Raw genomic sequence first — 23,125 nt, 5'->3', positions numbered from 1 at the left:
TTTTGATGAAAACAATTACTATGTTATGTAGAGAAAACATCAGTTTTTTGGATGGCATGGTGATGTACGTCTTTGTATGAACAGTAGCATCACAGATGGCACCACAAGTTGTAGTGTGAAATGGTTCGTATGATACATGTTATGGCACAGTGAAGGAAGTCCGACTTGCATCACAATGCCATGAAACAAAATTACGTTCCCCCACTGGGAGGTTTTCCGTTCTTTATCATCATCATCATCATCTGCTTGATTATTTGGCAGGTGTTACTGATGTTCGTATGAGATTATGTTTATGGTAATATGAATAATGCAGAAAGGCTTAGAGAAATCGTGAACGAAGAAGGGGAAATTTTGGATTCTGTTTCAGAATAGTAACCATCCGAAAGTGAGTCTAATGAAGAAAAAGAGGAACAGCAAACTCGTAGAAGAAAATGACAGAAGATACAACAGATGAAACTCAAAAGGAACTGAGGTCAAGAATATGCCACCAGAAAAGATAAAACAGTGCCTGTCAAAATATTTTGTAATGATGACTGCCACTGTAGACTACAATTCGCTTCGAAATTAACTGAAGAAGAAAGGAAAAGACTTTTTGATAGTTTTTGGAGATGGGGATCTTTTGCCTTTCAGTATGTCTACCTATGTGCTCTAACCAAAACAGAATCTCCTGCAGCAAAATGACGATGAATGGGATCTTGACTTTCAAAGGCTTCTACTGACAAATACTATTTACATGTTCAGAATTGATCAGTTAAAAGTCTGTGAAAAGTATTTTCTGAGAACTTCGCAAATTTCTGATGGCAGGATGAGTCAATTACACAAAAAATAAAAAAAGGATAGGATCCTGATAATGATTTAAGAGGTCATCATAAAGCTCCAGAAGGTACAGTTTAGTCATATTCATTCATACATTGAAAGTTTTCCATGTCATCCGTCACATTATTCATGATAAGAAATTCTTAACAGATGTTACTGGAGTCCTGAATTGAACATCAGAGTTCTGTACATTTGTAAAAAATTGTGATTCTGTGCTTGGTGAAGATGGCTGATGATGTGCAATTACAGATTGGTGTGGAAGGGTTTTCTATAGTTGCTGTGGCCAAGGCATTCATTTCATTTACAACAGATGACATTGAAGAAGCGCAATGTATTGTCTTTTTCTACCTCCATGGTGAACTGGAAGTTACTGTTAATGCTGTCGAGGTGTTCCAAGAACCTGACAATAAGAACTATTTCGGTACACTCTTACATTGTTTATTTTCTGTACAAAAGCCAGTATTATGATAAGATGGACAGCATTGCAATGGGTGGCCCTTTAGCTCCAGCTGTTGTAAAACTTCTTCATGAAGAATTCTACGGATATTGCCTTACACACTGCACCATTAAAGCCTGGCTGTTTTTTGTAATACTTTAATGACACGCTTGTCATTTAGCCGCAAGGACGTGACAAACTTGTCTAGTTCATGGAGCACATCAACAGCATTAACAATAACATCCAGTTCACCATGGAGGTAGAAAAAGACAATGCATTGCCTTTGCTCAATGTCCTTGTCTGCTGCAAATGAAATGGATGCCTTGGCCACAGCACCTATAGAAAAACCCACCCAGCCCAAAGTCCAAAGCGACTCGAAAAAGCGCAGATGACTTCTACATGTAAGAATGGGCCCACAAAATTACAGACCTACATCCTTTATGCCGGTATGCTGCAGTATCCTTTAACATATTCCAAGTTCAAATATGATAGATTTCCTTGAGCCTGAAAAGATTATCAGCACAGATTCAGAAAGCATAGCTCGTTGGAAACCGCCTGACCTGCTCTCTTGTAATATCTTGTGAACCACAGACTAAGGGCAAACCAGATCCCATATTTCTAGTTTCCAGAATGCTTTTTACACCATTCCCCACAAATAACTCCTAATTAAATTGCATGCCTGTAGAGTATCATCTCAGTTGTGCAACTGGATGTATGATTTCCTGTCAGAAAGGTCACAGTTCTTACAAGGGAACCTCCCCATTGCACCCCCCCCCCCCCCCCTCAGGTTTAGTTATAAGTAGTTATAAGTTGGCACAGTGGATAGGCCTTGAAAAACTGAACGCGGATCAATCGAGAAAACACGAAGAAGTTGTGTGGAACTATGAAAAAAGTAAGCAAAATATACAAACTGAGTAGTCCATGCGCAAGATAGGCAACATCAAGGATAGTGTGAGCTCAGGAGCGCTGTGGTCCCGTGGTTAGCGTGAGCAGCTGCGGAAAGAGAGGTCCTTGGTTCAAGTCTTCCCTCGAGTGGAAAGTTTAATTTTTTATTTTCAGACAATTATTATCTGTCCGTCCGTCTGTCTGTCGGATGCGAGGTAACTGCGCTGTAGTATGGGAATGCTACAACTAAACAAACATCGAAACACACGTCGTCAGTTGACTACAGTGCACGGAAGAGAGAGTATTCCTGCTAACGAGGCTCCCTGGCTGGCAGTTGACTGTGCGCTACTTTGGACGAGAGTGCATTAAATGCGTGAGATGTATTCCTGTCATGTGATGCACATGCCATCACCAGTGTCATATAGAATTTATCAGATGTGTTTTCCTGTGGAGGAATCAGTTGACCTATGACCTTGCGATCAAATGTTTTCGGTTCCCATTAGAGAGGCACGTCCTTTCGTCTACTAATCGCACGGTTTTGCGGTGCGGCCGCAAAACAGACACTACACTTATTACAGTGAACAGAGACTTCAATGAACGTACGGACAGATCATAACTTTGCGAAAATAAAGAAAGTAAACTTTTCACTCGAGGGAAGACTTGAACCAATGATCTCTCGTTTCGCAGTTGCTCACGCTAACCACGGGACCACAGCGCTCCCGAGCTCACACTATCCTTGATGTTGCCTATCTTGCGCATCAACTACTCCGTTTGTATATTTTGCTTATTTTTTTCATAGTTCCACACAACTTCTTCCTGTTTTCTCGACTGATCTGTGTTCAGTTTTTCAAGGCCTATCCACTGTGCCATCTTATAAATAAATCTGAGGGGGCCGTGATGGGGAGGTTCTCTTGTCAGTAACTGATGGGAAGTCATCCAGTAAAACGAAAGTGGTATCTAGGACTCCCCAAAGGAGTGTTAAAGGTCCTCTGCTCTTAATAATCTATATAAGTGATTCAGGAGACAATCGGAGCAGTTCTCTTAGACAGCTTGTAGATTACGCTCTCATTCACCATCTAATAAAGTCATTAGAAGATCAAAACCAATTGCAAAATTACTTTGAGAAGACATCTATATGGTGTGAAAAGTGGCAACTGACTCTAAATAAAAGTGTCAGGTTATCTGCATAAGTACACTACTGCCCATTAAAATTGCTACACCAAGAAGAAATGCAGATGATAAACGGGTATTCATTGGACAAATATATTATACTAGAACTGACATGCGATTACATTTTCACGCAATTTGGGTGCATAGATCCTGAGAAATCAGTACCCAGAACAACCACCTCTGGCCGTAATAATGGCCTTGATACGCCTGGGCATTGAGTCAAACAGAGCTTGGGTGGCGTGTACAGGTACAATTGCCCATGCAGCTTCAACACGATACCACAGTTCATCAAGAGTAGTGACTGGCGTATTGTGACGAGCCAGTTGCTTGGTCACCATTGACCAGATGTTTTCAATTGGTGAGAGGATCTGGAGAATGTGCTGGCCAGGCCAGCAGTCGAACATTTTCTGTATCCAGAAAGGCCGGTACAAGACCTGCAACATGCAGTCGTGCATTATCCTGCTAAAATGTAGGGTTTCGCAGGCATCGAATGAAGGGTAGAGCCACGGGTCTTAACACATCTGAAATGTAACGTCCACTGTTCAAAGTGCCGTCCATGCGAACATGAGGTGACCGAGACGCGTAACCAATGGCATCCCATACCATCACGCCAGATGGTACGCCAGTATGGCGATGACGAATACGCGCTTCCAATGTGCGTTCACAGCGATGTCGCCAAACACGGATGCAACCATCATGATGCTGTAAACAGAACCTAGATTCATCTGAAAAAATGACATTTTGCCACTCGTGCACCCATGTTCGTCGTTGAGTACACCTTTGCAGGTGCTCCTGTCTGTGATGCAGCGTCAAAGGTAACCGCAGCCATGGTCTCCAAGCTCACAGTCCATGCTGCTGCAAACATCGCCAAACTGTTCATGCAGATGGTTGTTGTCTTGCAAACGTCCCCATCTGTTGACTCATGGATCGAGATGTGGCTGCATGATCCGTTACAGCCATGCGAATGAGATGCCTGTCATCTCTGCTAGTGATACGAGGCCGTTGGGATCAAGCACGGCGTTCCGTATTACCCTCCTGAACCCACCGATTCCATATTCTGCTAACAGTCATTGGATCAAGACCAACGCGAGCAGCAATGCCGCGATACGGTAAACCGCAATCGCAATAGGCTACAATCCAACTTTTATCAAAGTCGGAAACGTGATGGTAAGCATTTCTCCTCCTTACACGAGGCAGCACAACAACGTTTCACCAGGCAACGCCGGTCAACTACTGTCTGTGTATGAGAAATCGGTTGGAAACTTTCCTCATGTCAGCATGTTGTAGGTGTCGCCACTGGCGCCAACCTTGTGTGAATGCTCAGAAAAGCTAATCATTTGCATATCATAGCATCATCTTCCTGTTGGTTAAATTTCGCGTCTGTAGCACATCACCTTTGTGGTGTAGCAATTTTAATGGCCAGTAGTGTATTAAAAAGAATCCATTAAATTTCAGCTAAAAGGTATTTCACACAAATCTAAAGGCTGCAAACTCAACTAAATACTTAGTGATTACAATTACTAATAACTTCAAATGGAACCATCACATAGGTAATGTTATGGGAAAGTGAACCAAAGACTGTTTTATTGGGAGACCACTTAGAAGATGCAAGGGACCTGCTAAAGGCCATCGCTACACTTGGCCATTCTCTGCTGGAGTACTGCCGCTCAATATGGGATCCATATCTGAATGGATTGACAGATAACATCGAAACACAATATGCAGGCACACCCATTCACAAAATTTCACTCTACAACTTTCTCTTCCGAAAGCAAAAACATTCTGTTGGCATCCTCCTTCAAAGGGAGAAGTTATCTTTATACTAGAACAAAGAGGAGTTATAGTTTGCGTATTGGAATAGTAAACTATAAAAAGAATTGAAATTTTAAACATTGTTATTGGTTGAAGTCCAGCAACCGTGCATTAACTTAATTACAGAATGTATGTAGAGTCACCTCGATTGCACAAATATGCAACTGAGGTGGCTCTACGTGCATTCTGTAATTAATATAAAAAGTATGTATGCAGAAGATCTGTATGTGCACCAGTGTTTCTTCTTCCCTGCTGCTTCTTAAGAGCAGAACTACAGACAAATACAGTGGAACCTCACATAGTGAACACAATTCATTACAGAATTTTACTCTTAGTGCGAAACACTTGTTAGGTAAAACAATTTATCCCATAAAAATTAATGCAAAATATGACAATGCATTCCTTGCAGAAGAAGTACTGAAGGTTTTGTCTTATTCATGTCATTTATACACAGAAAATTATACATACAATATTATGTGCTTTACTATTCGTGATACATAACTAATTCTTTTTATTAGGAAGCTGTCTATATTCATTTATTTATCCTGATGCTTCAACACTTGGTGAAAATGCGACACAGCATTATCATCAAATAAATTTGTACTACGTATAGCCACTGCTTTATTGGGGTGAAGATTTCTCAATGTACAATGCAACCAATTCCCATGCTTTCAGCATTTGTCTTATTGTGCCAGAAGATTGCTGCTTTGCTGTTACTGCTGCCGCCTCCTCCTCCTCCTCCTCCTGATTAACTACTCTTCACAACTTCCTGCTGTTAAACACAGTGCAACTCTTTAAGCTCTTTGGTGGTCATTTTTGGGCTGTGATCTTCCACAAGCTCATCGATGTCATGCTCTTGGCCAAAGACACAATCCTGTTGACTATGGGCTCCACAGGTACTAACTCAAATGCCTCAGAGTCACATTTGACAATGCACTCCAGCCACAGCTGCTTCCATGCAGAAGTGAGAGTTCTCTTGGTAACCCCTTCCCAAGCCTTTTTGATCATCTTCATGCTGGCAAAGATGTTAAAGTGGTATTTTCAAGACATTCAGAGTGAGATTGGTAACTTCAGTCAACTCAAAGCAACGCTTAAAGAGTATTTTAGTGTAGCGTTTCTTAAAGTTAGAAATATTATGCTGGTCCATAAGCTGAAGTAATGGAGTGGTGTTGGGAGGTAGAAATTGCATCTTGATGAATTGAAATTCTTCAAGGGTGTGGTGTTGGAGACCTGGAGAATGCACAGGAGGATTGTCATAATAAGCAAGACATGGAGTGGCAGATTCATCTCAAGCAAATATTTTTTCACCAAAGTACCAAACACTTCATCGATCCAATGAAAAAAATCATGTGTCAACCGAGCCTTGTTGTTGGACCTCCATATCACATTGAACCTGCTCTTCTGGACTTTACACTTCTTGAAGACTCGTGGAGTTTCTGAATGGCGAAGAAACAGCAGTTTAATTTTCAAACCACTGCTTGCACTGGCACAAAATAGCAGTGTGAGACAGTCTTTCATTGACTTGTGACCTAGCAATTCATTCTCCTCTGCTGTTACAAGGTACACTTTACCTAGGTTTAAACTTATCGAAACCTAGGTAAAGACTACTTTATCCTTTGCAACGGGTCGGCTGTTTTTAATCTAATTACATGGAACCGTTGCTGTTACGCAGCTATGTTTAAAATAAGGTACACTTTGGTATCTTTTTCCAGAATAGACCCATCTCATCACAATTAAAAACTTGTTGCAGCAGATCTGGCTGCTTTGTCATGCCTCACACTGCTGCGGATGCCAGTTCTTCTCTTAAACTTCTTGTACCACCCACAGCTTCCCATAAACATTTCTTTGGCCACTGATGATCTTGGCACCTTCTTAACGCAGTCAGCAAAAATCATTCTCAACTTCTCACAAATGACGTTCTAGTTAATAGTGTTGCCTTGCAATAGTTTTTCATTTATTCATATAAGGAGCAACCTTTCGACATCATCCAGAATACAAAACCATTGTTTACTCTTGTCACTCCCTTTGAAGCACCTATCTCCTTAATCTTGTCCCTGTTCTTGAGGACAGTGCAAATAGTCAATGTAGACTGATTGTATGTGTGCTAAATCAGCAATGCTCACACCAATTTTGTGTTTTTCAATGATTTTATGTTTCATTTTTAAGGTCATTTTCTTTCTCTTGTGGTCATCTTCTTGTATATTTATCTTAGGGAACATTTCTACAAAGGTTATTAAAACTTGTGCACAAAAAAACACTGCGTGAACTCAAGTTTAGAAAAATGTATGATCACAAGCTGTACTAAGATGGTGTCAGAAAGAACACTACACACAGATTGCAGTACACACTACAGACATTTTTCATATACAACTGCTGACAATGACAGGTGTTCATAATGTTGAACATTTCCGCCACTGCGCACAAACGGGGGGGGGGGGGGGGGGGTCACACTAAAGCATTGTCGCGTGTTATGTGAAAGATCACTTGTTAAGCGAATAATGTTTTTTACAATTTGCATTGCTTGTTATGCGAGGAGCTTTTCAAATGAGGTTCCACTGTAGTCTGAAGGTGGTTTGATGAACCCTTTGCGAGGCACGTAATTGTGAACAGCAAAGTAGTCATGGTGGTAAGTTCCTATGGACCAAACTGCTGAGGTCATCTGTCCCTAGGCTTACACAGTACTTAAACTAACTTATGCTAAGGACAACACACACACATCCATGCCCAAGGGAGAACTCAAATCTCCAAAAGAGGAAGGGGGGGGGGGGGGGGGGGAAGGGGAAAGGCGCCTTAAGACCACGTGGCTGCCCCACCCGGCAGAGTAGTCATGAATGTAGATGTATCCAGTATGTTATCATCAATTGTGAGTGTTCATCTGAGACAAGGGTACCATCAGGAGTGCAGTAAGTTGGTGTGGTTGGACCACTCGTTCTCTCCGTGTATAAATTATCTGACAAACAATGTAAACATCTGTGACTGTTTGCTGATGACATTGTAGTATATGCGAAAGTATTGTCATTGAGTGACTGTAGAAGGATACAGGATGACTTACACAGAATTCCTATTTGGTGTGATGAATGGCAGCTGGATCTACATGTAGAAAAATATAGCTTAATTCAAAGGAGTAGGAAAAACTATCATGTGACTTTCAAGTACAGTTTCGGTTTGCTCATTTTGAGAAGCAAGTAGCAATTCAAATTAATGCATTAGTGAAGATAAACTCCTTTGCCACGATCACTAATAATAAGCTTTATTCTAGATAACTGGCTTCGGTCATCGAGGTTATCATCTTCAAATCTCAACCGACAGGTTACTGTGTATGTCTTGAAATAGCAGTAAAACTACTCTTCTCATGAATTAGCAGTTACCAACAAACTGGAAGACTGATGCATTGGCATCTCAAAATTGAAACAACTGTTTGCAGTTATTCACCACACACACCTGCCTTATGTCACTCACAACAGAGCACATCATTTCAGCCAGGGTGCCGCTAAACTCACAAGGGAACATTCACAAGTGTCAATAAATGATCTTCACGAATCTCGGCAGTTGTATGGGGGGAGTAACAACACTTTTCTGTGCCCAGTTTCACTTTTAAGAGGTAAAACACAGCACGAAAGGTAATTTGGCATATTAGGCTTGGAGGGAATATCTTCGAAACGGTGGTATCTAAAAAGTGTTTCTCTGTAAAAGTTGATATGTAATAAACATTCTCAAACACTGGATAATCAAGTTTTGGAATAATTTTAAATTTTGTAAAATGCCCCACCATCATCAATTAATCTTGAAAAATGAAAACTGTTGTAACAACCTAAATTAAAGAAGCTTTCAAGCTCTATACATTGATGTGTAATAAAACTAGTTTCTGAAATAACATTTTCGGAATATAAGCTATACACAATGTGCTGTCACAGTCTTTCCAGTATACCTAATTGAAGTATTTAGACATTCCTTATTAGTCTAGTTATTTTGCTTGTATTCATTTTATGTAAGTAACTCATTATGATACAAAATCACTACAATAATGATAATCTGTAAATAAATGCTTAAAACATAACATTTTCTTACACGACACACGTAAAATGAATGAAGTTTCTTCACATATGACACACGACAGAGAACACAATATGAAACAAAATTCAGTAGGATTTCAAATTGTCGCTGGTGACCCTCTAAATATCCTGTGTTTTGTATAGGGCATATTTCAGTACATTGGAAAACCTTGGCAAAGATAACTTATGTACTAGTGACGGCAGCTTGATTAAATTATTTCTAAAATGTAGACTGACAATCATTTAACAGAACTACGAGGGTTGAATGAAAAGTAATGCCTCCACCTTTGTTAATTGGCTTTGGATGGGAATGTTTTAATAAATCGAACACAGAAATAATCCTTAGAATGTGATATTTAATTACCAATATTCACTTTTCCACACAATCACCAGCCAATTGGATACATTTCTGCCAACGATGAACAAATTTTCTGAAGCCGTCACGGAAGAAGTCGACGCTATTTCTACAACCACAGTCTCACAGTTCTCTCAACATCTTCATCAGAAGCATAATAATGTCCCCGCAGATTGTTTTTCATTACAGGGAACAGATGGAAGTCAGACAGTGCTAAATCTGGACTGTATGGAGGATGCCGTATGGTGTGCTTTCATTTCAGGAGTCAGCATCCGGGGTACCCATCGTGCACATATCTTCTGATAGCCAAGCAAACCAATAACGTGACCCACACGTTATTGTGAAATGCCAATTGTGCTTGCAATTTTTCTCCAAGTGATACGACGATCGTCCAGAATCAATCTGTCACCCTTTTGCTTGTGAAATTCAGTGGTTGCTGTCACAAGACATCCAACTCGTTTGTCATGCAGGTCAGCTGTTCCCACCTCAACATCTTTGAACTTACTCGCCCAACAACGCACAGCATTCACATCAATACAATCACCATAAACTGCTTTCATTCTCTGATGAGTCTCCTTTGGGGTAACACCTTCTGTTGTCAAGAATTCAATGACCGCACATTGTTTAAATCGCATTGACCAACCGTCTGCGCAGGGGTCCATACTCTACACTGTAACAACACAACCGTTCAGCGCTAAGTCTTCCCGCCAACTGGAGCTGTATAGAAGAGGCTACAGAACAAGCCAGTACCTACTGCATACCAATGCTGCTAACTGTTTAAGAGTTACGAGGATGGAGGCATTACTAATCAGTCAAGCCTTGTACATCTGAAAAACTTCTTACAAAGTTCTTCCAACATTGAACGGTGCAAATCTCACGACTGTACCTATCCCATCAAGCCCTTTGAGATAGCAAGACGAACAAGTTCCTTGTCCTTAGGTATGATGGTCAATATACTTTTTCATACCGACTAACCGCTTTTTCATAGTTTTAGAAGGAACTAATGGTGAGGTTGGGACAAGAATTAGAGAATCTTTTTTTGAAGCCTCAAATGGTCTTGTGACAGGATTGAACTCTGGTAAACAAACATGTGACCAGGTCAAGAGAGATTTGAAAGATGTTTTCTTTCCCAGTGAGGGAGAAAAGTTACTTATTACAGTCAGATTCTTGGGGCCATCAGTGTGAAAGAACCCTATAGAGCATTGTACCCAAGGATGAGGCACTTCTTCATATGGTGAACCCATATGGCATAGGTACGACTGTGAGATGCACATGGCTTTTGATGTTGGAAAAACTTCATGGAAAAATTTTCATGATTTATTTCTGTTGAATGATTATGATGTCAGTCTCCACTTGAGAAACAATGTAATCAAGCTGCAGTTACTAGTACATAATTAATTCCCTTTGCAAAGGCTTTCCAATGTACTGAAATATGCCTGATACAAATTAGGAAATTTAGAGGGTCACTCGCAACAGTTTAACATCCTGCTGAATTTTGTTTTGTATTCCTCTCAGTCACGTATATTCTGTGAAGAATTTTCATTCAGTTTATGTGCATGGCATAAGAAAACGTTTTAGACAATTATTTACACATTATCAGTATTGCAATAATTTATCATAATAATGAGTATTTACTATCTTCAATTAACAAAATACATTTATGTAAAAAAATGAGTGTAAAGTAACAACTTCAAACATGAAGCAAATATAACTAAAGTAAATGGCTAACAATAAATGCTTAGGCATTATATCTAGTTATGTTGAAAATACAGCACATTGTGTAAAGCTTACTTCCCAAAAATGGTATTTCAAGATCCAGCTTTATTACACACGGGTGTATGGAGCTTGAAAGTGGCTTTAATTTATGTTGTAACAAAAGTTTTCATTTTGCAAAATTAATTAATGGTGGTGGGGTATTATGCAAAATTTCAGATTATTACAATATTCGATTATACATGTTTCAAGGACATTAATTATGTATCAAGTTATATATGAAAAACATTTTTTTATATAGCATGATTTCAAAGTATTCCCTCCACACTTAATACGTCAAACTACCTTTCAGGCCGTTTATTACAGCTTAAAAGTGAAACTGGGCACAAACAAAAAATACGTACTGCATTATTTTGACCCCTACTTCTACATCTACATCATACTCCAGAAGCCAGTTAATGGTGTGTGTGAGGGTACTATTGGTACTACTATTTGATCCTTCCAACCCTGTTCCACTCACGAACAGTACACAGGAAGAATGATTGTCGATTCGCATCTGTATTGCCTCTACTTTCTCAAATTTTCTCCTCATGTTCATTATGCAATGCAAGATGTAAGTAGGGGTAAGTAATATGTTGTCTACATCTACATCCATACTCCACAAGCCACCTGACGGTGTGTGGCAGAGGGTACTTACAAGGGAACCTCCTATCGCACCCCCCTCAGATTTAGTTATAAGTTGGCACAGTGGATAGGCCTTGAAAAATTGAACACAGATCAATCAAGAAAACAGGAAGAAGTTGTGTGGAACTATGAAAAAAATAAGCAAAATATACAAACTGAGTAGTCCATGCGAAGATAGGTAACGTCAAGGACACGAGGAGTCAAGGAGCGGCGTGGTCTCGTGGTTAGCGAGAGCAGCTACGGAACGAGAGGTCCTAGGTTCAAGTCTTCCCTTGAGTGAAAGGTTTAATTTTTTATTTTTAGTTTATTTGAGAAACTCTTATGTTTTCATCACTTTTTTGGGAGTGATTATCACATCCACAAGAAAACCTAAATCGGGCAAGGTAGAAGAATCTTTTTACCCATTCGCTAAGTGTACAAGTTAGGTGGGTCGACAACATATTCCTGTCATGTGACACACATGCCGTCACCAGTGTCATATAGAATATATCAGACGTGTTTTCCCGTGGAGGAATCAGTTCACCTATGACCTTGCGATCAAATGTTTTTGGTTCCCATTGGAGAGGCACGTCCTTTCGTCTACTAATCGCACGGTTTTGCGGTGCGGCCGCAAAACACAGACACTAAACTTATTGCAGTGAACAGAGACGTCAATGAACGAACGGACGGATCATAACTTTGCGAAAATAAAGAAAGTAAAATTTTCAGTTGAGGGAAGACTTGAACCAAGGACCTCTCGTTCCGCAGCTACTCACGCTAACCACGGCACTTCTGAGCTCGAATGTTCCTTGATGTTGCATGTCTTGCACATGAACTACTCAGTTTGTATATTTTACTAATTTTTTTTTTTATGGTTCCACACAACTTCTTCCTGTTTTCTCAATTGATCTGTGTTCAGTTTTTCAAGGCCTATCCATTGTGCCAACTTATAACTGAATCTGAGGAGGGTGCGATGGGGAGGTTCCCTTCTTAGAGTGCCTCTATTGGTTCTCCCTTCTATTCCAGACTCGTATTGTTTGTGGAAAGAAAGATTGTCGGTATGCCTCTGTGTGGGCTCTAATCTCTCTGATTTTATTTATCCTCATCGTCTCTTTGCGAGATATACGTAGGAGGGAACAATATACTGCTTGACTCCTTAGTGAAGGTATGTTCTCGAAACTTAAAAGCTCATACCAAGCTACTGAGTGTCTCTCATACAGAGTTTTCCACTGGAGTTTATCTATCATCTCCGTAATGCTTTCGCACTTATTAAATGATCCTGTAATGAAGTGCACTGCTCTCCTTTGTATCTTCTCTATCTCTTCTATCAACCCTATCGTGCACAGTTCCCACACCGGTGAGCAGTATTCAAGCAGTGGGCAAACAAGTGTACTTTAACGTACTTCCTTTGTTTTTGGATTGCATTTCCGTAGGATTCTTCCATTGAATCTCAGTCTGGCATCTGCTTTACTGACGGTTAATTTTATATGGTCATTCCATTTTAAATCACTCCTAATGCGTACTCCCTGCTTCCAGTTGCTGACCTGCTATATTGTAGCTAAATGATAAAGGATCTTTCTTTCTACGTATTTGCAGCACATTACACTTGTCTACATTCAGATTCAATTTCCATTCCCTGCACCATGTGTCAATTCGTTGCAGATCCTCCTGCATTTCAGTGCAATTTCCCATTGTTACAACCTCTCGATATACTACAGTATCATCCGCAAAAAGCCTCAGCGAACTTCCGATGTTATCCACAAGGTCATATTATGACACTCCCCTGGGGCACGCCTGAAATCACTCTTACTTCGGAAGACTTCTCGCCATTGAGAATGACATGCTTCATTCTGTTATCTAGGAACTCTTCTATCCAATCACACAACTGGCATGATAGTCCACACACTCTTACTTTGTTCATTGAATGACTGTGGGGAACTGTATCAAATGGCTTGCGGAAGTCAAGAAACACGGCATGTACCTGGGAACCCGTGTCTATGGCCCTGTGAGTCTCGTGGACGAATAGCGTGAGCCGGGTTTCACACAATCTTCTTTTTCGAAACCCATGCTGATACCTACAGAGTAGATTTCTAGTCTCCAGAAAAGTCATTATACTCGAACATAATACGTGTTCCAAAATTCTACAACTGATCGACGTTAGAGATCTAGGTCTATAGTTCTGCACATCTGTCCGACGTCTCTTCTTGAAAACGGGGATGACCTGTGCCCTTTTCCAATCCTTTGAAACATTACGCTCTTCTAGAGACCTATGGTACACCACTGCAAGAAGGGGGGCAAGTTCTTTCACATACTCTGTGTAAAATCGAACTGGTATCCCATCAGGTCCAGCGGCTTTTCCTCTTTTGAGCAATTTTAATTGTTTCTCTATCCCTCTGTCTATTTCAATATGTACCATTTTGTCATCTGTGCAACAATCTAGAGAAGGAACTACAGTGCAGTCTTCCTCTGTGAAACAGCTTTGGAAAAAGACATTTAGTATTTCGGCCTTTAGTTCGTCATCGTCTGTTTCAGTACCATTTTGGTCACAGAGTGTCTGGACATTTTGTTTTGATCCACCTACCGCTTTGACATAAGACCAAAATTTCTTAGGATTTTCTGCCAAGTCAGTACATAGAACTTTACTTTCGAATTCATTGAATGCCTCTCACATGGCCATCCTCACATTACATTTCGCTTCGTGTAATTTTTGTTTGTCTGCAAGGCGTTGGCTATGTTTATGTTTGCTGTGAAGTTCCCTTTGCTTCTGCAGCAGTTTTCTAACTCGGTTCTTGTACCACGGTCGCTCTATCCCATCTCTTACAATCTTGCTTGGCACATACTCATCTAACGCATATTGTACGATGGTTTTGAACTTTGTCCACTGATCCTCAACACTATCTGTACTTGAGACAAAACTTTTGTGTTGAGCCATCAGGTACTCTGAAATCTGCTTTTTGTCACTTTTGCTAAACAGAAAAATCTTCCTACCTTTTTTAATATTTCTATTTACGGCTGAAATCATCGATGAAGTAACTGCTTTATGATCGCTGATTCCCTGTTCTGCATTAACTTTTGCATATAGTTCAGGTCTGTGTCACCAGAAGGTCTAATATGTTATCGCCACGAGTCTGTTCTCTGTTTAACTGCTCAAGGTAGTTTTCATATAATGCACTTAAAAAAATTTCACTGGATTCTTTGTCCCTGCCACCCATTATAAACGTTTGAGTCTCCCAGTCTATATCTGGTAAATTAAAATCTCCACCCAGAACTATAACATGGTCAGGAAATCTACTCTAAATATTTTCCAAATTATCCTTCAGGTGCTCAGCCACAACAGCTGCTGAGCCATGGGGCAAATAGAGACATCCAATTACCATGTTTGACCCTTCTTTAACCGCGACCTTCACCCAAATTATTTCACATTTCGGATCTCCGTCAATTTCCTTCGATACTACTGCACTTTTTATCGCTATAAACATGCCTTCCCCTTCACTGTCCAGCCTGTCTCTGCGGTATACATTCCAATCTGAGTTTAGAATTTCATTAGTGTTTACACCTAGTTTCAGCCAACTTTCCGTCCCTAGTACTATGTGGGCATTGTGACCGTTTATTAATGAGAGCAGTTCTGAGAACTTTCTATAGACGCTCCTGCAGTTTACTATTACCACATTAATATTGTTATTCCCTGTTGCGTTTTGCCTACTACTACCACCTTGTCATGTCTCGGGAGGCTTCTTGTCGAGCCTAGGGAGGGAATTCTCTAACCTAAAAAACCCACATGTCCACTCCACACATACTTCGCTACCCTTGTAGCCACTTCCTGTGTGTAGTGCACGCCTGACTGTATTCAGTGGACCCTACATTTCTCGACCCAATAGCGGAGGTCGAGAAATTTGCACCCCCAGATCTCCACAGAATCGTCCGAGCCTCTGGTTTAAGCCTTCCACTCGGCTCCAAACCGGAGGACTGCGATGGGTTCTGGGAACAATACTACAAATTGTTAGCTCAGATTCCACCCCACGAGTGAGGCTTTCCGCCTTCAACTTCGCCAACCACCTGTATGAACTGAGGATGACCTCTGAACCCAGACGGCAGGAGTCATTGGTGCCGACATGAGCAACAATTTGCAGTCAGGTGCACCCAGTGATCTCTATCACCACCAGCAGGGGCCTCCTCCACATCTCGGATGAACCCCCTCCCCCCGGCAAGCAGACAGAGTGAACACTGCCCTTCTTCCCTGACCTTTCCACTATTTCCCTAAGGGGCTCCATCACCCACCTAACACTGGAGCTCCTAATCACTAATAAACCCCTCCCCCCGTGTGCCTGCTCGGACCTTGCTGAAGGATCGGCCGCATGTCCACTCACAGGCAGAGCATGTGTTGCCACACGGCCAGCCTCGACATTAACCCTCCAAACACTTCCTGGAAAGTGCAGCCCGCTTCGGACCGGAGTATTCTTGCCGAATTTTCCTAATTGCAGGATCCCAAGCTGTACTGAGATGGTAACCACTGTCTCGATTAATTAAATTTTCTTTCATCACCGAATCCCAAAATCCATTGGTGCTGCACAACTTCTTCATTTCTTCAAATTCGAAGGTATGCTTTTTGTTGATGCTGTGTTCCGCTTGGGATCCTGCAATTAGGAAAATTCAGCAAGAACGCTCCGGTCCGAAGGGGACTGCGGCCAGCGATGATATGAACAGACACCAGGAATCCACACCCACACGCGCACCCTCCCCCTAGGCCGCCCAAACACTGGTGGTGCCAAGCGCGGTTCCGCAGCACGCAGCATGTGATTGGTCAGCGGCCGGAATCTGATAGCGGTCCAGTGGCTACAAAGGAGCGCGACGACAGACAGCATCCCGATACTTTGCCTGAAGATGAAGGATACGCAATCCATTGAAATGTTGCGACTAGAAGATGATGCCACTCGGCCGATAACTCGTTAAGATTTCAATAGCCCCTTAGGGTTTTTACTCAGATCGGTTGACAAAGTTTTACTCTGAAAGCCATTGGACGCTTCTCTCACTGCTCTCTTTATGCTCATTTTCATGTAGTTCAGCTAGGGTTTTACTTCTCTTGAATCTGAGGTGAGGTTCTCTTTGTTTATGTAACAGTTATTTAACATGGCTATTGTACTATGGTGGGTCTTTCCCAACTCTTCAGACCTCCCTGAGAACATACTTGTTTATAGCATATCACACGATTCCTTTGAATTTTTTCCATTTGTTTTCCAAATCTTCGTCGTCATCACTGACTATTTGATGCTGACTGCTCAGATGCTGTGAAATTTGTATCCTGTCACTCTTTCTAAGCAATATCATCTCCTTACTGTTTTTAACATTCTTTGTAAAACTGGTTGTCACAGATACTATCACAGCCTTATGATCACTGATACCTTCCTCTGTGTTAACTGATTTCATAAGTTCAGGTCTAAAAGATGTTACCCTCATGAGCTGGTTCTCTGTCTGCTCAAAGTAATTTTCAGACAAGACATCAAGAACAATGTCACATGAATCCGTCTCTGGCACCAGTTTTGATATCATGACACTCCAAATCTACACCTGGCAAGTTGAAGACACCCCTAGTACAATGGCATGATCTGGAAAATTACTAACGATAATCAGCAAGCTCTGTCTGAACCGCTCTACCACTACAGCTAATGACCCAGACAGTCTATATAAGCATCCGATTACCACTTTTTACTGATCTTTGATACTTAACTTCACCCCGATTACTTCATCTACATCTACATTTATACTCCACAAGCCACCCAACGGTGTGTGGCGGAGGGCACTTTACATGCCACTGTCTTTACCTCCCTTTCCTGTTTCAGTCACATATGGTTCGCAGGAAGAACAACTGCCGGAAAGCCTCCATGCGCGCTCGAATCTCTCTAATTTTACATTTGTGATCTCCCCAGGAGGTATAAGTAGGGGGAAGCAATATATTCGATATCTCATCCAGAAACGCACCCTCTCGAAACCTGGACAGCAAGCCACGCCGCGATGCAGAGCGCCTCTCTTGCAGAGTCTGCCACTTGAGTTTGCTAAACATCTCCGTAACGCTATCACGCTTACCAAATAACACTGTGACGAAATGCACCACTCTTCTTTGGATCTTCTCTATCTCCTCTGTCAACCCGACCTGGTATGGATCCCACAATGATGAGAATACTCAAGTATGGGTCGAACGAGTGTTTTGTAAGCCACCTCCTTTGTTGATGGACTACATTTTCTAAGGATTCTTCCAATGAATCTCAACCTGGCACCCGCCTTAGCAACAATTAATTTTATATGATCATTCCACTTCACAGTCTGAATCCACGATAACCTCACCACATTTTATCGAATTCCTTACTGCTATAAACATGGCACCACCATTGGCGACTAACCCATCATTACGATAAATATTCCAATCTGAACTTAGGATTTCATTGTCATTAATGTCCGGTTTCAATCAACTTTCTATTCCTAATACTATCTGCACTTTATAACCTTGAGTAAGCAATACTAAATCTGGGACCTTTCCTTGAACACTCCTGCAGTTTACTGAAATCATATTAACCTTTTCTATCTCTAATGTGCTACAGCAAATGTTCTCTGAGGCCAATGAGGCTAATTAAATCAGGCAAATTGTCTTTGATCCCGAGGGAGGGTTCCTCTAACCTGAAAAAGCCCTATGTGCACGCCACATGTACTCTGCCACCCTAGTAGCCGCTTCCTGCAATTAGTGTATGCCTAACCTATTAAGGGGAACCCAGCAATTCTGTAGCCAATAGTGGAAGTCAAGAAATTCGCACCCGATAGTGTCACAGAGTCATCTGAACTTTTGGTTTAGACCTTCCACTCTGCTCAAACCAGAGGACTGCGATCTACCCTGGGAACGATGCCACAAATAGACAACTTAGCCTGCACCTTGCATGTAATGGTAGTTGCCTTCAGCAAATCAGTAATCCACTGAATGGAGCTGAGGATGCCCTCAGAACCCAAGCGGCATGCGTCATTCATGCTGACATGTGCCACTAAATGCAGTTGGTCGCACCCAGTGCGCTCAATAGCTGCTGGCAGGCCTCTTCCACATCACGGATGAGCCCTCTTGGCGAAAGTATCAAGTGCACGCTGGCATTCGTTCCTGCCTTGCCTGCTATTTCCCTGAGGGGTCCATCGTTCACGTAACACTGATGCTCCCAATGACAAGCATATCAACCCTCTGCACTTGTCTGGACCAGGCAATGAAATTGACTGCTGGCCCAACTGGAGATGACTTTCCATGCTGGCTCAGAGTTATCCACCAACACAGGGTAACATCTCGTACCTGTTGCTAAGGTGTAGGACGCCAGCTGTGTGACCTGCTGCCTCTTTCACCTTTCGCCCAGTGACATGCAAACTATCTGCCATCCACTCTCAAGTGATGACTGACCAGACAGATGTTGCAAATCAGAATACGCAGTGACAGCCAAGACATGAGGAAATTACAAAGGCACCAAAGGTGTCGCAGGCCTTGTCCCCTGGTCGTAGCCATATCAGTGTGTAAAAATAGATGTAAGATCTCAAATGGTGGTTGCCAGTAAGCTACTGCACAAGATAAATATGCAAACTAGAATGCACTGGTCTAAACTATGTGTCACCTGCCAGCACAAGATTTACACTTAGTGGCGTGACGCGACAGCCTGATGGCAGGAAAATTACACTAGGAAGCTACCCTACACAAGGATTTGCACACAAAAACCAAAACACAGTAATCTGCTAACCACTGGTCTACACACTAAAAGATGCAGGTGCAGTTCACTGCTGCTGGTACACACTCACCACGTTTCATCATTTTCATTTACTGACAGTTGGGAATTGTCCCTTGTCAATCTAGCAGTGCCCTGGCTGCAATGATGTACTCTGTTGAGAGTGACATAAGACAGATGCATGAGGCAAATAACTATGTACATAATTATTTAATTCTGACATGCTGATGCATCAGTCTTCTAGTCTGTTATGGACCTACCAGTCAATGAGAAAGAGTACTTTTACTGCTATTTCAAGATACAAAATAACTTGTCCTTGTAGTACACAAGGCAAATGGTCGACTTCAGTTTACTGGGAGAATTTTATGAAATTTAGATTCACATTTCATGATATCAGGTGTACTGCCGATGCCTGGACAGTGTCTCGTGTTCCCCACAACGCCCGTGCCTGCAGCAGCCGTTTCTGGCAGTTCTATTTATCTCTAAGTGTTCCAGCTTCCGTTCACACCCATTTTCTCTGTTTTCTCCAGTGATGGCCATGCCAAGGCGTTCTGTACGAGGTCCATGCCTGCCAGGCGCGTTCCCAGCACTAGCAACATGCTTTACATATTTCTTAAGCTTTAGGCAACTGCTCCAGCTACCTACTGTTCCCTGTCATTTGCCTGGCCTTACAGGTTCGGTACACCCCTACAAGGTTTGCTTCCTGCTCAATTGCATATTCAGTCCACGCATGCCACAGCAATCTCTTGTGGCGGTGGCCGCCATCTGCAGTTCTGTAATATGTCTGGTCCGAGGATGCGTAGTGCCTGAGGTTTCGTGTGGTTGATGTTCTCTCTTTTGTCGTTTTCGATGAGCATTACAGTTGTCTCCCGATTAGACAGTTGCCATCTTGTGCTCCACAAGAGATTCAATCCTGTTAATTAAGCACCTGGTTGTCTGAGATTCGTTACTGGAGAAGGGAATTTTTTTCATTGTTTATTTGGTAATTATAAAGCCAGATTCCACACCACACTGAGCTGATGTCCTGCTTCCCAAATGGTCAAATAAGAGAAAACCTGATCAAGAAGGGTATTAATTCAGAAGGGCATGGAATCTGGATTTAGAATTACTAAAATAAAACAGGAAAGAGGTTCCCTTCTTCAGTAACAGACTCAGACAACCAGGGGCGTAATTAACAGTATGAGATCTCTTATGGAGCACCTGGCAGAAACTACCTCCTCAGAAGACAACTGTAGTGATCACAAACAAGACAGGGAACAACATCAACTACCCAAAACCTCAAACGCCACACACCCTACGAGCAGCCACAGCACAGAACTCTAAATGGCAGCCACCACCACGGGAGATTTCTCTGGCGTGCACAAACAGAATATGCAATTCTCACAGCAGCCTGATTCAGCAGGGAGTACATCTTGTAGGAGCATACCGAACCCACAAGACCAGGAGCATGACAAAGCTGGAGTGGTCGTCAAAATCATAAGAAATGTCTAAAGCACATTGATAGTGCTGGGAATGTGCCTGGTGGGCATGTACCTAGTATGGAATGCCTTGGCATGGCCGGCACTGGGGAAAACAGCGGAAACGGGCACAGACAGAAGATGGACTAGATATAAGTAGCACCAGAAATGGCCACAGTGGGTGTGGATGACATAGTGAACCCAAAACACAGCCCAGGTATAAATATGAGAGACAGTCAGCTTGCTGATCAGTTGCAGGAAATACCTAATCAAGATGCCGAAATACGTCGCCATAATATTGTGTTGGGAAGACGCAGACCACCAGCAGTACACCAGATTCCATGAGATGACACCGAATCACCATGAAAGTCTAAGAAATTACAGAGCTTAGATTATCTACAAAGGAGACAATATACAGAATACTAGTGCGACCCATTCCTGAGTACTGCTCGAGTGTTTAGGATCCCCACCAGGTCAGACTAAAAGAAGACCTTGGGGCTACTCGGAAGCACACTGTTAGATTTGTTGTAGGTAGATTCAATCAACATGTGTAAGTACTACGAAAACAGCTCATAGGAGGCATACAGACAGTCTGTTCCCTTGCTCCATTTGCAAGTGGAAGAGGAAAGGGAAAGACTAATAGGGGTACCTGTTATCCTCCACCCATACACCATAAGGTGGCTACTAGAGTATTATGTAGATTTAGAAGAATTGTAGAGCATTCCGAAGTCTAGATTAGGTCGGTAGTTGACTGTTTGGTTGTGATTTGCAGTGGATAACAAATGTATCACAACAAAGATATTTTAGTTAAATGAAATTTGTGATAAGACTGATAGTGTGACATTTCATACACTCAGTGATCTCGAAAATGACAGACAAATTAATAAGTCTATCAAACTGTTACAACTATTTGAAGACAGAAACTTATTCACATCTATTAAAATACTCATATTAGAGATAGCACATTAATACTCAAATGAGTGATCTCAGACGAAGAAAGAAAGAAAATATCTGAAAGAATGAAAAAATATTGGTCAGACACAAGTGCAAAAACCCCTTTATGTAAATAACTAGTCTATTATTGAATTGTCTTACTGAAGTTTTATTGAACTAAATTGTTTAATTCAATAGAAAGTCTTTGTATAAACCTTTTACGAATTAAGTGAGGTGTCCAATGAAGGCAAAAAATATATAAATAAATGTACTCAAATGTTAATATTCCAGAATAACAAACTTTCAAATAAACACAGGAAACATACAGATTTATTCTTACCCATGTGTGATGAGACAGCTCCAACAGAATTAACCGCAACATAGGATGCGGAGAAAAAGGCATCTTGAGTGATAGATTTCACATACAGTGGAGGAGCACCACTTGCAGAAGCAAATCCTAACTCTGCTGCACTTGCATTGAAGAGACTCCGTACACCCAACTGTTTCATAAATGGTGTCAAATCAAGTCCACTTGATAGAGCTGTAAACTGAGGAAGTGAAACTTCCGTCTCAGCATATGTGAGCCAGTGTGGCAGCTGCTGGAATGACACTCCTGGGAGTTTCACAAGAAGCTCATCTATATGATCAGGAGCATCCGGCAGAAGTATGAGAAGATTAAACGTTCCCACCTGTAGGCAAATCAAGATAATTTCTAATATAGACTTTATCTCACGAAAATCATTACGTATACTAAAAAAAAAAAAGGGCATATAGCATATTTCAATGCTACAAAATGGCAATCTATAAACAAAGTCACAATGTAATTACATGCCTATTATCAGACCTTCCATGTTCTGTAATCATCAAATTTACACAATACAAATGCAAGAGCAGTTTAAATAAAACAAATATATGAATTAAACAACCCCCCCCCCCCCCCCACAAATGTCACCACATCAAAGTGCGTAATACAGTTTTCTACAAGCCCTAGTGGCAATCTAGCAGTATGAGCCTGGTGAAGTAACTTTCATAACTACAAAAACAACATTGTTAAGAGGCAATCTGCCAGTTGGAGTCAACCACAAACTAACAGT

General features: G+C 41.5%; 1 protein-coding gene across 1 annotated transcript in view; it reads right to left on the bottom strand.

Moving 5' to 3' along the window:
* LOC126469580 (intracellular coagulation inhibitor 3-like) overlaps nt 1-23,125 on the bottom strand; it is a 192,604-nt gene that overhangs the window by 3,718 nt on the left and 165,761 nt on the right. The window contains exon 6 of the mRNA XM_050096696.1: nt 22,372-22,720. Within this exon, the coding sequence (XP_049952653.1) occupies nt 22,372-22,720 (349 nt within the window). The remainder of the gene's footprint in view (nt 1-22,371; nt 22,721-23,125) is intronic.

This window comes from Schistocerca serialis, chromosome 3 (assembly GCF_023864345.2).
Source record: "Schistocerca serialis cubense isolate TAMUIC-IGC-003099 chromosome 3, iqSchSeri2.2, whole genome shotgun sequence".
Classification (NCBI taxonomy): domain Eukaryota; kingdom Metazoa; phylum Arthropoda; class Insecta; order Orthoptera; family Acrididae; genus Schistocerca; species Schistocerca serialis.
The sequence above is the reverse complement of the archived record's forward strand: the minus strand, read 5'-3'. Positions and strand labels throughout refer to the sequence as shown.